At 32.3% G+C, this 14,847-nt stretch overlaps 1 protein-coding gene across 1 annotated transcript; it reads left to right on the forward strand.

Moving 5' to 3' along the window:
• The first annotated feature begins 932 nt into the window (after nucleotides 1-932).
• LOC114916709 (uncharacterized) lies at nucleotides 933-2,672 on the forward strand. Its single transcript, XM_083074357.1, has 3 exons — nucleotides 933-1,325; nucleotides 1,431-2,367; nucleotides 2,515-2,672. Exons 1-3 carry the CDS (start codon nucleotides 933-935, stop codon nucleotides 2,670-2,672), a joined length of 1,488 nt encoding a protein of 495 aa, XP_082930483.1.
• The last annotated feature ends 12,175 nt before the right edge of the window (nucleotides 2,673-14,847 follow it).

Raw genomic sequence — 14,847 nt, forward strand, 5'->3', positions numbered from 1 at the left:
CTACGATATAAGGGAGGAGAAAAGAACGTATTTCGTAATCTTGACATTGATAGATGGTTGTATCTTGAAGTTTTGTCTCTAGTGAAAGAGTTAATGTATGCAGATGTTGTCAACTTGTGGTGGAGGGAGGGTACTGGTAGTCTTGAAGAATGCTTAATGCCAATTAGTTGTGATAATCATGCGCTTGCAATGGCAAATTATGCAATAGAGCACAACTGTGAAGTGGAAGAACTCTATGTAGATCATGTTAATGTTTCTATCCCAATTATTGAGAATAATACAATTCTTCCTTTAAGCATTCCAAACACAACGTGAGATGAAAACCAAAGGGCTGAAAATGTCGAGGGACAATCAAGTAGTGGTGTGCAACCTGTGAAACCAAAGGATGTTCAAATTGAGAGATTTATGGTTGATGACATTGAAATTGTGCATCAAATAGATGAAGAGTATATTAGTGATGAGTTACATAATGACTTGGATGACTCTGATTCAGATTTTAATTCCAAACCAAAGTATCGCACCTTTCATGGAGAAGATATGTGTAAGGAATTTAAGTTCCAACTTGGCATGGAATTTCGATCCTTGAAAGAGTTCAAGGATGCCATTCTTGAACATGCTGTGCTAAACGGAGAGAAATCAAATTTGTCAAAAATGATTCAATTAGAGTAAGGGTTGAGTGTAAGGGTGAAGGATGCAACTTCATGGCTTTCGTGAGTAAGGATGATAAAACATTTAGACTTAAGACATTTTTTGGTGAGCACAATTGTAGATGAGTATTTGACAACAAGAATGCCAAATCTAAATGGGTTGCAAAAGTGTTAGTAGATAAGTTAAGGAGTAATAGTAGGATTACTTTGAATGAGATTGTGGATGACATTAAAAGGAACTATTCAACAAGAATTAGTATATCATGCGCATTCAAAGCATGACAAATGGCTAGAGATATAGTTGAAGGGGATGCAAGGAATCAATATGCATTGTTGTGGAGTTATTGTGCTGAGCTTCAAAAGGCCAGTAGATTAAATACATGCAAGATTCAATTGGAAAGGCCTTCTCCAAATGTGATGCCCAAATTTGGTAGATTCTTCATGTGCTTGGAAGGGTGTAAAAAAGGTTTCTTAGCAGCATGTAGACCGTTTATTGGTGTTGATGGATGTCACTTGAAGACTAAATATGGAGGGCAATTATTGGTTGCTATTGGTAGGGATCCAAATGATCAATATTTTCCTCTTGCCTTTGTTGTTGTGGAAACAGAGACCAAAGATAGTTGGAGATGGTTTGTGACCTTACTATTGGAAGACCTTGGAGATACTACCAGGAGACGGGTCTTTATTTCTGACTAGTAGAAGGTTTATTGTTTAACATAATGTTTGTCTATTTTTAATGAATTATGTTTTGTCCTTTAACTTGGTTTATTTTCCACGCTACAGGGTTTAGTACAAATGTTTGAGGAAATGATGGAAGGTGTGGAGCATCGGTTATGCTTAAGACATTTATATGAAAATTTCAAGAAAAAGTTTGGAGGAGGAACAATGATACGAGACTTGATGATGGCTGCAGCAAAAGCAACTTATGAAGAGGCGTGGAGAGGGAAAATGAATGAACTTAAAGCTTTAAATAAGAAGGCTTATGACTGGTTAGTTGCAATCTCCACAAAGGCTTGGTGCAAGCATGCCTTCAGCTTTTATCCAAGCTGTGATGTCCTAATGAATAACTTGAGTGAGGAATTTAATAGTACTATTTTATTAGCAAGGGATAAGCCAATTATCACCATGTTTGAATGGATTAGGACATACATCATGGCTCTTTTTGCTACATTAAATAAAAAATTTAGTAAGTATAACGGAAGGGTAATGCCAAAGCCTAGAAAAAGGTTGGATAGAGAAATTCAAATGAGTGGCAATTGGCTTGCTACTTGGGCAAGTGAACTAAAGTTTGAGGTAACTCACACCATATTTTGTGATAAATTTATAGTCAACCTAGGTGCATATTCATGTACATGTAACTTTTGGGAGTTGGTGGGTATACCATGTAGACATGTTGTAGCAGCAATTTGTATGAGGGGGGATAAGCCGGAAGACTATGTTCACCAATATTATTTGAGGGAGACCTATGCTAAATGCTATGGGCAAACAATAAGCCCAATTAATGGCCAAAATAAGTGGTATGTGACTAACAATGATACAATATTGCCACCTGATTTCAAGAGGGGGCCTAGTAGGCCAAAAAAATTAAGGAGAAGGATGCTAGAGGAAGATGAGAATCCAACCAAACTTAGGAGAACTCATACCAGCAATAGATGTGGTAGGTGCCTTCAATATGGGCACAACAAGAGAAATTGTCCCAACCCTCTTAAGCAACCAGAAGGTGGTGGAGAACAACAATAACAACCAACTACTACCAAATCTAAGGTAATTAACATTATATTTTCTTTAATTTTCTCACTAATAAATATCAATTTAAATGAGTTGTGTTGTATAATGCAGAAAAAAGGGAAATGATGTAAAAATACAGCAAATGGACAACTTAATGAGGAAAATTATTGTGGAGTTGGAACAAGTGGAGATGGAAATCCGAGTGAAGCTGCAACAAGTGGTGTTATAGTTACTGGTGTTGTAGCAACAAATGTGGCTTCTAGAGATATAAATGTCAATGATGATGTTACTCATTGATATTAATAAAAAAACCTTTTTTTTGTTGCATTGATAGAATAACTGTTTTCTTTAATAGACACAAGATTGCAAATAGTGAAGTAAGATAGATGCAATTTCAATTTTTAAATTTTTTTTTGGTATTGTGATTGTTGAGACTTGAGATACTAATGACAATTATAGTCAATTTCAATCTTAAACTAGTATACTTGGTGCTTAGTTTGTGTATAACATCTTGTTTTTATATTTGTATCAATATACTTAGTGCTTGGTTTCTTCCAATAGCAGGGTATTGCCCATTATAGATGTAGGACAATATTTATTGACGCTGGCATATGATTAAGCCTATGAATAGAAATTTTGAAAAAAAAAGAAAAATAAATAGCGTCAATTTATTGAATTAATAACAATTAAGCGTGTTTATTACATCAACAAATCTTTACTTAGCTTCTTTAAGTTGATTAATTAAAAAAATTTGTTGGAAAAAGAACAGCAAGGTCTAAAACAAAATATTAGTGTAGAACAAAATGATCACAATTATTTCTTCATCAGTAGTACGTTTGGTGGCATTATTATATTAGCGTAGATACTTGTTGCAGTACAAAATAATGTCCTTGGGAGATATTTCAGACTGACAAACTTGTTTATGCTAATAATTATGGCTGTATATACAATGTCTTCAACTATATATAGAATTCATTTACTGAATCTCTCAATAATTTGAGATAAGTCCAATCAGAGCACCAAAAAATAGTTAGATCAAACTACTTTTTGTACTATACATGAAGGCATGAAGCATGTAATCAACACCAGTCACATACCATTAGTAATTAAATGTATCAAATTTTGGAGAAGCTCGTCATTATGAATTACAACAAACTAGGTGCATCCAATCATCTATATTTAAAACTCCATGCTAGTTGTTGTCGTATGAGTATTAGATTGTTGATGAAGAATATAAATTACTAATGGAAGTTATTAATAGTTTCTATATTTCTTCGTTGTGGTTGATAGTTTTTATACTTCCGAGTTAATTAATATGTTTTTGATATACTTTGTTGTTTCAGCACAAAAATCTAGAACTACTGTCACCTTTGTGATTATAGATGGATGGGTTGTAACAGTTGCATCAGTTGGTGATCACGGGTCTTTATGAGAAGGTACTCCTCTTTCTCCCTTGCTATAGAGGATGGGTGTCACGGGTCACAGGTTGCCACATGTTAACATTTAAAATGGACTTTACAATGGAAACTAACGTTCCATATTAGTAGTGCTAAGTGCCGTCTGTTTCAAAAATGCAAAAGATGAAACATTGCATGTAATGGAACAAATGAAAGGTAAATTCCATATCCCTTCACTCTCTAGATAAACATTTTGTTGTAACTTGTAAGTATAGTTTTCTTCTATAACTAACCGGTCATTCTATTTTACTACAGAATTAGGAGTACTTATTGGTAAGGGTGGTTATTAGTTTTTGCTAGTTTAGTTGCTCTTTCATGCCCATGTTCCTTTCCTGAGAATGGTGGTTCCTTTCTCACAATTTGTTTTTTAGTTTTTGTTGATTTATTTCTTTTTGGTCACAATTTGCTAGATGATACTAATTTTGTTTCCTATTGCATTATTTTGCAAAAACCCATTGGTATCATTGCTCTATTGGATGAAACTTGGTACATTTTGAGTTCTTCAATATGATTTATTTCATTTTGGTTGGTGCGGCTTTTTTTCTCTATATGTTTTAGGTTTGAAGGCCCAATTATTTTTTTTTCTTTTCTTGCTTTTGTTGGTGTACCATTTATTAGGCATGGTTTGATAGAAAATGTGTAAAAGAAAAAATGCAATTTGTGGCGGTTTAAAACCACTGGAAATGTTAAATTAGAAAAAAATTAGATGAATTTTGTGGCGTTTTTACACCGTCAAAAGCTGTGAAAAGAGTAATATTAAAATTCAATTTGTGGTGGTTTAAAACCACCACAAAGTGATTGAATTTTCTAGCGTTCAAAAAATATGCACCACAAGCCATTTTTGGTGTGGATCCGACAATTATTAATAACGCTGGTAATGCGATTTGTGGTAGTGTTTAACTGCCAGAAACTGCCAAAATAACTGTCACAAGTCACACCTTTTTTTTGTAGTGTTCAATGGCCTCACAAATGGTTTCCTACCGAGAAAAAAAAATAAAAAATAAAATCAAAAGTGAAGACGTTGAATGTGGTGAATATGAATTATAGAGTGTGTTATTTTCCTTACGAATGAGAGGTAGAAGATGAGATAGATACCGTTTTTAAAGACATTAAAGATGGGTTCATAAATCGTGAAGATGTTTTTGACAACCTCCTCGATAGACCAAGCGTAAGCAGCAAAACTCATTAATTCCTCAAACAAAGAAGAGCAAATACAATGGATTTAAGATTAATTAGAATTAGGGATTTGAACTTTTTTTCCGTGCAGATGAATTAGCCATCACACGAAGAAGAGCAAGTGATATGTCATGTTACTAGAACCACATCAGCAAACTATTGGCCAAATCATTAATAGTTTAATGGAAAATATTAAAATATATGACAGATCAACAAACTATTTTCCAAATCATTGATAATTTAATGGAAAGAATTAAAATGTATGACAAAAATATTTTGAGGGATTAAAAATTTCAAAAAAATATCATAGGGATTAAAATAAAAATGACTTATATTTACGGGGACTAAAAACATATTTAAGTCTTAAAAATAATTGGCTTATATAAGGACTAATAAAAATTTATCAAATAAATCTAAAATTGATAAAATATAATTAATGTTCCATTAGTTTAATAAATAAAAATTATAAAATAAATTATATATATAAATATATATACACCAATAACACATGAGATCAATTACTTAAAATACATTATACCATCTATATTCGATTATGCTCGTACTACTTTGAGGTAGATATCGCTTCTTTGAGGAGACATGATTCTATTATTATATATGAATATGATCCTACCATGGAAAACTAATTCAACAACAACCATATTTTGAAATATTTTTATTTTCTTTAATGATAAATTAATTTTTAATATAAAAATATTTATTTAAAATATATCTAATTATGCATATATATTTTAAAATTATATTAATTAAATATGTATATAATAGTTTATCTTAAAAATCAATTCATTTAAATATTATAAAATATTTTATTTTAAACATCAATTAAATAATACCTTGCTACTTATAATTTATTTAAATATTTATAAATGAATATTACATTAACTCCATTGATTATTTTAATCCTTATCTTTAATTTTATTATATATAAAAATTATTTACCTAATATATTTTGAAATTATTTTCATGAATCTTATTTTATTTTAATTTTTATTTTAAAAGTTAGGCTTAATCATTCAATTCAATTGATATAATCGTGCTAATTTCATTGTTTAAAAGTAATTGACTTATACAAAAATTACACTAGTAGAAAATAAGCATATTACGTCACCCCTTTTATGTCGGAAATACGAAAATCCGACGTAAAAAAAACGCGGTGGCATTTTTGTAATTTTTGCGAACATTTTTACGTCGCACCTGGTAGGATCTGACGTAAAAAGTCCGACGTAAAAAAGACGCAAATTTGAATAAGAGAGCGCGAGGCACACTGCGCGCATTCACTTTTCATCACTTTTCGTTTTTTTCTCTGTAAACCCTCTCCCTCTTCTTTGTTACTGAATCGTTTTTTTGTTTTTTGCAGAGGGATGAACTCTTTGTTACTCATTTGCACATTGTTGCTGCTCCTCAGGTATGAAACAAGGTTTCGTTAGCACTTTTCTACTTAGCATTGCTACTCTGACTATCTGTTTTATTCGATTTTTTGGTTGTTCTATTTGTATAGGTAGTGGGCGTTTTTTTTTGTTGTTCTACGAAGCAGAACGGTCTGTTCTGCAAGCAGAACGGGCCGTTCTGCCTGCGTTCTTATGTTTTTTTTTACTACTTTTTTACGTCGGATTTCGTAATGTCCGACGTAAATTTACGTCGAGTTTGCAGGTCCGACGTAAAATTTACGTCTCCCGCTTCTACGTCGGTACGTTTTCTGACGTAAAAAGCCTAAAATATTCGACGTAGTACACCTCTTTTGTACTAATGTTAGTAAGAATTTGTGAAACAATTATAAAATGAAATATTTTTTAGTAATTTAAAAAAATTATTATCCTTTGATTTTAATTTACTCATAGATGTTCATAGTATTTAACTTATGATATATACACCTCCTTTTTATTACAATTACACCTCCTTTGTTTAAAAAGGCTAAAATTGCTGACAGTAGAGCTCGAATCCACACACATACTTACGCGGAGAAAATCTTAAGTCTTCCCCCTTAACTAATTGGGCAAACTACCCGCTGGTTCTTTTTGATCAATTTTTAATACATCACAATGCGTTTCCTTACTTTTTTCTCTATCAAATAGAATACGTGACTGTTTTAACGGAGTTTTTTTTATTCGCACATTTATTTTAAAGTTTCATGTTGAAATAAAATTTCAACATAAATTAACATATTTTATAACTAATATCTGGTTTTAAACTTGATATGAAAATATTATGATATAACTTGATAAGATTTTAAATTAGTATTTTATTAATGATTGATAATTAGAAAATAAAACAAGGATAAATATATTTTTTGAATTTTATATCTTAGATTTAAGATGAATAAATATATTAAGTTAATTAATAATTTATTTAAAATGTTAAAATTTAATTTATAAAAATAATATTTAAAAGAGAAGTGTTATAATAACACATGTATAACTTTTACTAAGTATTACATCGCTCAATAACTTTATATTAAATGTGAATTTTATAAATTTAACCGTTAGATTGAAAGTTTTTTACTCTTAAATCATATATACAAAATTTTATATGAATTCAAGATGATTTGATACTTCATTCTTGTAAAATAAAATTGACGTAACATATACATTTCAAAATATATTAAAATATGAGCACTTTGATTACCTTCAAGTTGTTGTTCAATTTTAACAAAACTTGATATAAACATATAAAGTGATATGAACTTTTAATTTAACGGTTGGATTTACAAAATTCACATTTAATATAAAGTTATTGAACAATGTAATACTTAGTAAAAGTTATATCAGTGTTATTATAACCCTTCTCATTTTAAAATAAAAAAAATTATTATTTAAACTTTTAAATTTATAATAGATAATTTAAATTGTATCATAATATTAATTTTAAATAGAAATAAGTAGATTGTTAATTATAAAAGTAAGTATATATAAATAAAGATTAATTAAATATAATATAATTATTATTATTGGTAATATAATTATTAAATATATTATTATATTTTTATAACGGTTCGGATACACCGAAATGAGAGGGATCTAAAGATAGTATAAGTATGAGATTATATATTTGAGGATGACTTAAATGAATTAATTTGTACTACCTATACTGACAATATGCATATGCCTTTCTGTAGCTTATCTCATTAGAACTCCATAGTTAAGCGTGCTTGACTTGGAGTAATATAGGGATAGGTGACCTTCTGGGAAATTTCCCAAAAATTGTGTAATTAAGGACAAAAACATGTTGAAAAGTGAAGTATTGTGAAATAGAATCCTTGAGAGGCCAAATATGAGTATTTCGTAGCGACCAAATTTGCAACTTCTATAAAATTTAATAAAATAAAAAATAAATCTTTAGCGACTGATTTAGCGACCGATTTATTCGGTCACTAATTTGGTCCCCATACACATCAGCGACCAAAATCATTGCAACCATTTTGCGACCGAAATTTTTGGTTGCTAAACAACGACCAAAATTTTCGGTCGCTAAACCAAAATTTTTGGTCGCTAAATAGCGACCAAATTTTTTTTTGCCGCTATATAGCTTTGCGACTAGGGTTTTTGTGACTACTTAAATTCGGTGGCTAATTCGGTCGCTAAGGCAAATAGCGACCGATTTTAACAATTTAGCGACCGATTTTGGTGGTTGCTAAATGCAATTTTTTTGTAGTGTCTCTACATGATCATTCCACACTTTATGATTTTTATTTTTTCAAATACTCCATGGAATCATTGCAAATTTGGTGCACATATATATCAAGATTCAAAATGGTTAGCACCTTAAAACAAACTCCTGTAAAATGATCCCATTGATATAGAATTGGAATAATTTGTCTCCATAGTGAAGCAACCCTCAAGCAATCAACACTTAGAGCACATGAAAATAATATGTGTCGATGTTGTTCTAATTCAACATTACATAAAGCCTTTATGCTGATAAAGCACAACAAGAAGTTCAATCAACACGTTTGGTTCTTAATAAATCGTTGGTTGGTAAATAGTTACTGCAAGCTCTTCATGGAAAAATCTTCATTCTCGGTGGAACTTTTAAATTCCATATTAGCATTCAATCTCCTACTCGGGTCAAGTGGTTAACATCAACAAACTGGTTGTAAAAAAAAAATTATAAGCTGACTTCACTAAATAAGATCCATTTTTCTTAGGGAACCAAATCATCCTATCATCATAAACAAATTAAATTATAAGAGTTTGTAAGATAACTTCTGCATCCTCCTCATTAAATAAATCTGTAGAAGTTCCTGGTTCCAAGTACTTTGTCCTACCATCAAAAGTTGTTGATTTGTAGTATATAAAGTCTCATTAGTTAGAATAGTTGTAATTCGTAGGTGATCTTTTTTCCTCAATCATGGTTGAGACCAAATGTTTACCTTTGAACCATCCCTAATCCTCCATCTATAGCCCTTGTGCAACAACACCCACGAAGTCCAGATGCTTCTTCAACAATAAGTTGGGTTATGGCTAACCATAACATCTAAAATGTCCACATTTGAAAGATATTTTGCTTTGGATATTCAAGTAACTAAAGCATTTAGGTTAGAAAAAAACTTCCAACCTTGCTTCCCTTGCATTGCTAAATTAAAACCATAGAAGTTACAAAATCTCATACCTCTTAACCCTTTTCTCATTGTTAATTTCTCCCAACTCATCCATTTAATTCCCTTTTTATCCCTATTAACAACAACCCACAAAAAAGCATTAAACATTCTTTGAAGTTCCTCAAAAAGAAATATAGGGAATAAATAGACATTCATGTTGTAAATAGGAATAGATTGAACTACAACTTTTATAAGGGCTTCTTACCTGTAATAAATAAATTCTTACCCCATTAGGAACTCAATTTCCTCCAAAATTTATCTTTAACATAATTGAATATTGTTTTGTCACTTCTGCTAATCATTAATGGAAGGCCAAATATTTACTTGTTTCCAAACACTCTTGTACTTTTAATAGATTGAGCATATCATCCCGATATGCTCGAATGGTATTTATACTAAAGTCACCCTCATATTTTTATGATTAAGAGCTTGCCCTAATGCTTATTCATAAGCATCCAACATCATCTTTTTAGTTGGCCTTTCCTGCAAATTTGCACGAAAAATTGGAAGCAATCATTTGCAAATAATAAATGAGTAATAAGGGGAACACCTTTACATACTCTAATACTATGAATATCCCCTTTTGCTTTTGATTTTCTTATCAATTTCGATGGGCCTTCTTCACAGATGAGGAGCAAGTATGGTGATAGAGGATCACCTTGTCTCAACATACTACCCAAAACAATAGGCCCACCTCTATCATTATTAACCAAAATAAAATGATTAACTATTTTGACGCATAACATGATCCAATTTACCCATCGCTGATCAAAACCAAGTTTAAGCATCATGGCAACTAAGAATCCCCAATCAATACATTCGTAGGCTTTATTAATGTCAATTTTTAGAGCCACCTCACCTCTATGACCTTTTGTCTTACACTTCAAGTAGTAGAGAATCTTTGAATCAACCAATGCATTATCTATAATAGATCGTTCTTTAAGAAAGGCAAATTGTTCATGATAAATACACTTTGACAAAACAGTTTGGAACTTATTATCCCGCAGTTTTGAAGAAAGGGGTCACCAAGGAAGAGGCTGAGAGTATTATTGCCAAGATGAAGGAGGTTGGCGCTAAGGTTTCCATGGAATAATAAGGTACATGGTGTGTTGTGTTGCTCATTGTTGGTGCTTGGGGGATTGGATTAGCTTTGTTCTATTGTTTTGATCCATGGGAATCGAACTTGTGTACCAACTTACCAAGGGGGTTTACAGCACTCTTAACACACTGTTCAACTAAGTGAACTAAACCCCTTGATTAGCTTTGTTCTAATAAGATGATGTGTTTTCTTTAGGATTATTTGATTGTGTTTTTGTGTTTTTGTGTTTCATATGTTGCTCGCATGGTTTTGAATTGCGGTATGCAGCTATTGTTTTGGAAGATTTCATTGGGAGACCGTAATTGAGGTCCCGTTAGCTGCATTTGCCGTGATTTTGGTCCCGTTAGTTGTGGTAGTTGAGATTAGTTAGTTAGTTTTGTTGGTTATTAGTTACTAGTTCAATAAGCTCTCAAGAGAGTATGTATCCCATTTGTTTGTATCTTTTTTATTCAAGCACTACATTAAGTTCTATGATTTTTAGTCTCACCAAGTTGGGGACACCTGTATCTCAAAGTTACTCAAAGTTATGATAATTGCAACGTAACTGCTAGTGTAATTTAAAACCTTGTTGCCTGCAAATTTGTTAGCTGTGTTTAATGGAGGTGCTTTCTTCTGGGACTTGTGCTTCAACAGGGATTCCATGATTTAACAAGGAATTAGAAAGTTTTTGGCTGGTTGTTTGTTTTTTTTCCCCCGAAGCTGATAACCTGTGTAAAAATGACAATATGAGAAGATACATGAAGTAGATTTTACTTGAAATTGGGAATTTGACGTGATCATGTGCAAAACTAATGCAAAACCAAACAGGCTATAATACATGTGTGAGACTTATATAGAGCATGAGAAGGGAGATCTTACTTGACTCGTATATGTTAACAGGCCACCATTAATTTAAGTTTAGGCTACTCAAGTTCTATAACATACCAGCATTCATTGACTGAGCTTTAGGATACTTGCTTTTGATGGTGTGTTCAGCTTTGTTACTTTATACCTTGACACTCCTGTGTTTGACCTAAGCTTTAAAACTTCTTTTTTTTTTTTTTTTGGCACTGTTGATTTCCATGATAGTTTCACCCTTATTTTTCTTTATTTTTGCTTTCTTGGTTAGGGGTCGGAATATTGTTATCATATAACCTAACCAATAACATCCTGTAACTTACATGCCCACTCCCACTTTTATGATTTGAACTAAGAAAAATATTCCAATAAATATTAAATTATAACCAAACATTTTTTAACTTATCCGAGAATAGCATTCTTGGGATGTGATTATATACTTTGACACTGGCACATCCTGAATAGATTTAATTAATTTGGAAGTAACTTGAAATGCTGTGCTCCTCTTTCTGGCTGAGATTTGATGTTATGGGTTATGCAAATGGTTCTTTGTAGAGGAGGAAAGGGAAAAAAAAAATTGCAAGCATTGCTCCTAATAACACCCAAATTCTGAAGATCCTAGGTTCGGTGGGATCTAATTATCCCTCCTTTAGGCATTACTGTTTGCAAGCAAATGCTAACCATCAACTGTTTTCTTATGCATAATCATTTTTAATGTGAAATGGATTCTTGCAATGGTGTGGATTTTACTTAAAAAGATAAGAATAAGGTTGGACTTATATGAAATTATTAATTTACAACTATTATTGCATAGCAATGAATTCTATATAGAAAACTGTGACAACATAAAGTGAGATGTCAAATTGAATCAATATGCATGTCCTGCTAATGGGGAATTGTGTTGTACTAAGTATATTTTATGTAAATGCTACCATAAGAGATTTTTCGCAATCTCAATTTCTAATTAGTATTTTAATATTTGGACTTGCCTAGGAAAGGGCAGGATGACAAAACATGGCGTAGAGTTTTTTTCTGCTTTGATCAAGTGTAGCAGCGTATTCCTCACACTCAAGTTATCGACAGGTGATGGAAGTCGATGAATGCCTTGTCATAATGCAAAGTTATACTTTCTTGTATTTGAAAACTTTGCTGAGCACTATGCTCCTACCTCACGCTGCCTTGTTTATTTTTATTTCTCCCTTACATAAGGCGTTTTTGCCTTGAATTTTCTTGATCATTTCTTAACAAATATTGTAGAATTGGTTTATGACAGTGGAATCATTTTTGAACTAACATATACATGTTACTTGCTGGTAAAGCTCTAGATCCAATTGTGATGTGAATTAATCGATTATAAGGAAGGCGCCACAAATATGATTATTTGATAAGCCAAGAAAGATCGCCACAAGAATTGGAGAATTCTTGATAAGATCAAATGATGCAAGGAAAAACCCTAGCAGAGCTAAAACTCACAAAAATTTGTAATCTGAATAATCTGTCCTTTTCTCAATTCTCAAAATGTTTAATACAACTTTTGTTTGAGTTTGCCTCATTTGGAAGTAAATAAAGAAAATTAAAATATTAATATCTCAACAGAAGCTAATATGCCCAAGTGGTTTGATGAAGGCATTATAAGCTTAAGGTCTTGGGTTCAAATCCTGAAATGTAGTAGTTTATTATTTTTATTTTTAATACTGCCTTTTACAAAACAAAACTAACACAACTTTAAAACTTAAGACATAAAAAGATAATAATAATAAAATAAAAACGAAATCTTCCAGTTGGCCTCCTAGCTTCCCAAGCAAGCTATGCATGTAATAAGTCTAGCCTCCTCCATGTGTTGAGTCGATTGTTGGGTCTCTAGTAAATGGGCCACTTTGTGCTGCAATGCCTCTTGGGTTTTTTTAAGCATCCCTCTAGTCATAGGCCCACTTAAGATTTGAATTGGATCTTGATCTTTGTCCTCTTCGTCGTGGACTTGGGCCTTCTGGTCATGGGCCTCTTGAGTTTGGGCTTTTATGTCCACATCATTCTCTCCTTCTTGGGCAGCATTTGTCCTCAAAGCTATGAATTCATCTCCTGCATCAAAATGAGTCAAATCAGCAACATTAAAAGAAGAACTTACACCATACTCACCTGGTAGATCAATTTTGTAAGCATTATCATTGATCTTTTCTAGGACTTGGAAAGGCCCATCTCCTCTAGGTTGAAGTTTAGACTTCCTTTGTTCAGGGAACCTCTCTTTTCTCATATGTACCCAAACCCAATCACCAGGTTCAAAAATAACTTTCTTTCTGCCCTTGTTGGCTTGTTTGGCATAACTCTCAATTTTCTTTTCAGTTTGAGCTTTCACTTGCTCATGCAACTTCTTCACATATTCAGCCTTAGCCTGTGCATCTTTATGCTTAAATTCAGAAATGTTAGGCATAGGTAACAAGTCAAGTGGTGTTAGAGGATTAAATCCATACACAATTTCAAATGGTGAACATTTAGTTGTGCTATGGACAGCCCTATTATATGCAAACTCTACATGAGGCAAATGTTCTTCCCAAAATTTAATATTTTTCTTTAAAACAGTCCTAAGCAAAGTGCCTAAAGTTCTATTCACTACCTCAGTTTGTCCATCGGTTTGTGGGTGACAAGTAGTAGAGAAAAGTAATTTAGTACCCAACTTACCCCACAACGTTCTCCAAAAATGACTTAGGAACTTGGTGTCCCTATCACTTACAATGCTCCTAGGTAGCCCGTGGAGTCGCACAACTTCCCTAAAAAATAAGTCAGCTACATGGCAAGCATCATTAACCTTTTTACATGGTATAAAATGTGCCATTTTTGAAAACCTGTCAACAACAACAAAAATAGAATCTTTTCCATTCTTTGTTCTAGGCAACCCCAAAACAAAGTCCATAGATATATCAATCCAAGGAAAATCAGGAACAGGCAAAGGGGTATACAATCCATGAGGCTTAACTTTAGATTTAGCCTTTTTACAAACAATACAATGATCACAAAATTTATGTACATCATGCTTCATATGGGGCCAATAGAAATGTTCTTGCAAAATTTCCAACGTCTTTTGAACCCCAAAATGTCCCATCAATCCCCCCTCATATGATTCACTCACAAGTAGCTCTCTAATGGAACACTTAGGCACACACAATCTATTTGCTTTAAACAAGAACCCATTATGCCTATAGTAACCATTTTCAGAAAACTTTTCACATGCAGCAAAATTTTCAGCAAAGTCCACATCATGCATATACATGTCTTTCAAAGATTCAAGACCAAATA

The sequence above is a fragment of the Cajanus cajan genome, chromosome 5 (genome assembly GCF_000230855.2).
Source record: "Cajanus cajan strain Asha chromosome 5, NIPB_CcT2T_4, whole genome shotgun sequence".
Classification (NCBI taxonomy): domain Eukaryota; kingdom Viridiplantae; phylum Streptophyta; class Magnoliopsida; order Fabales; family Fabaceae; genus Cajanus; species Cajanus cajan.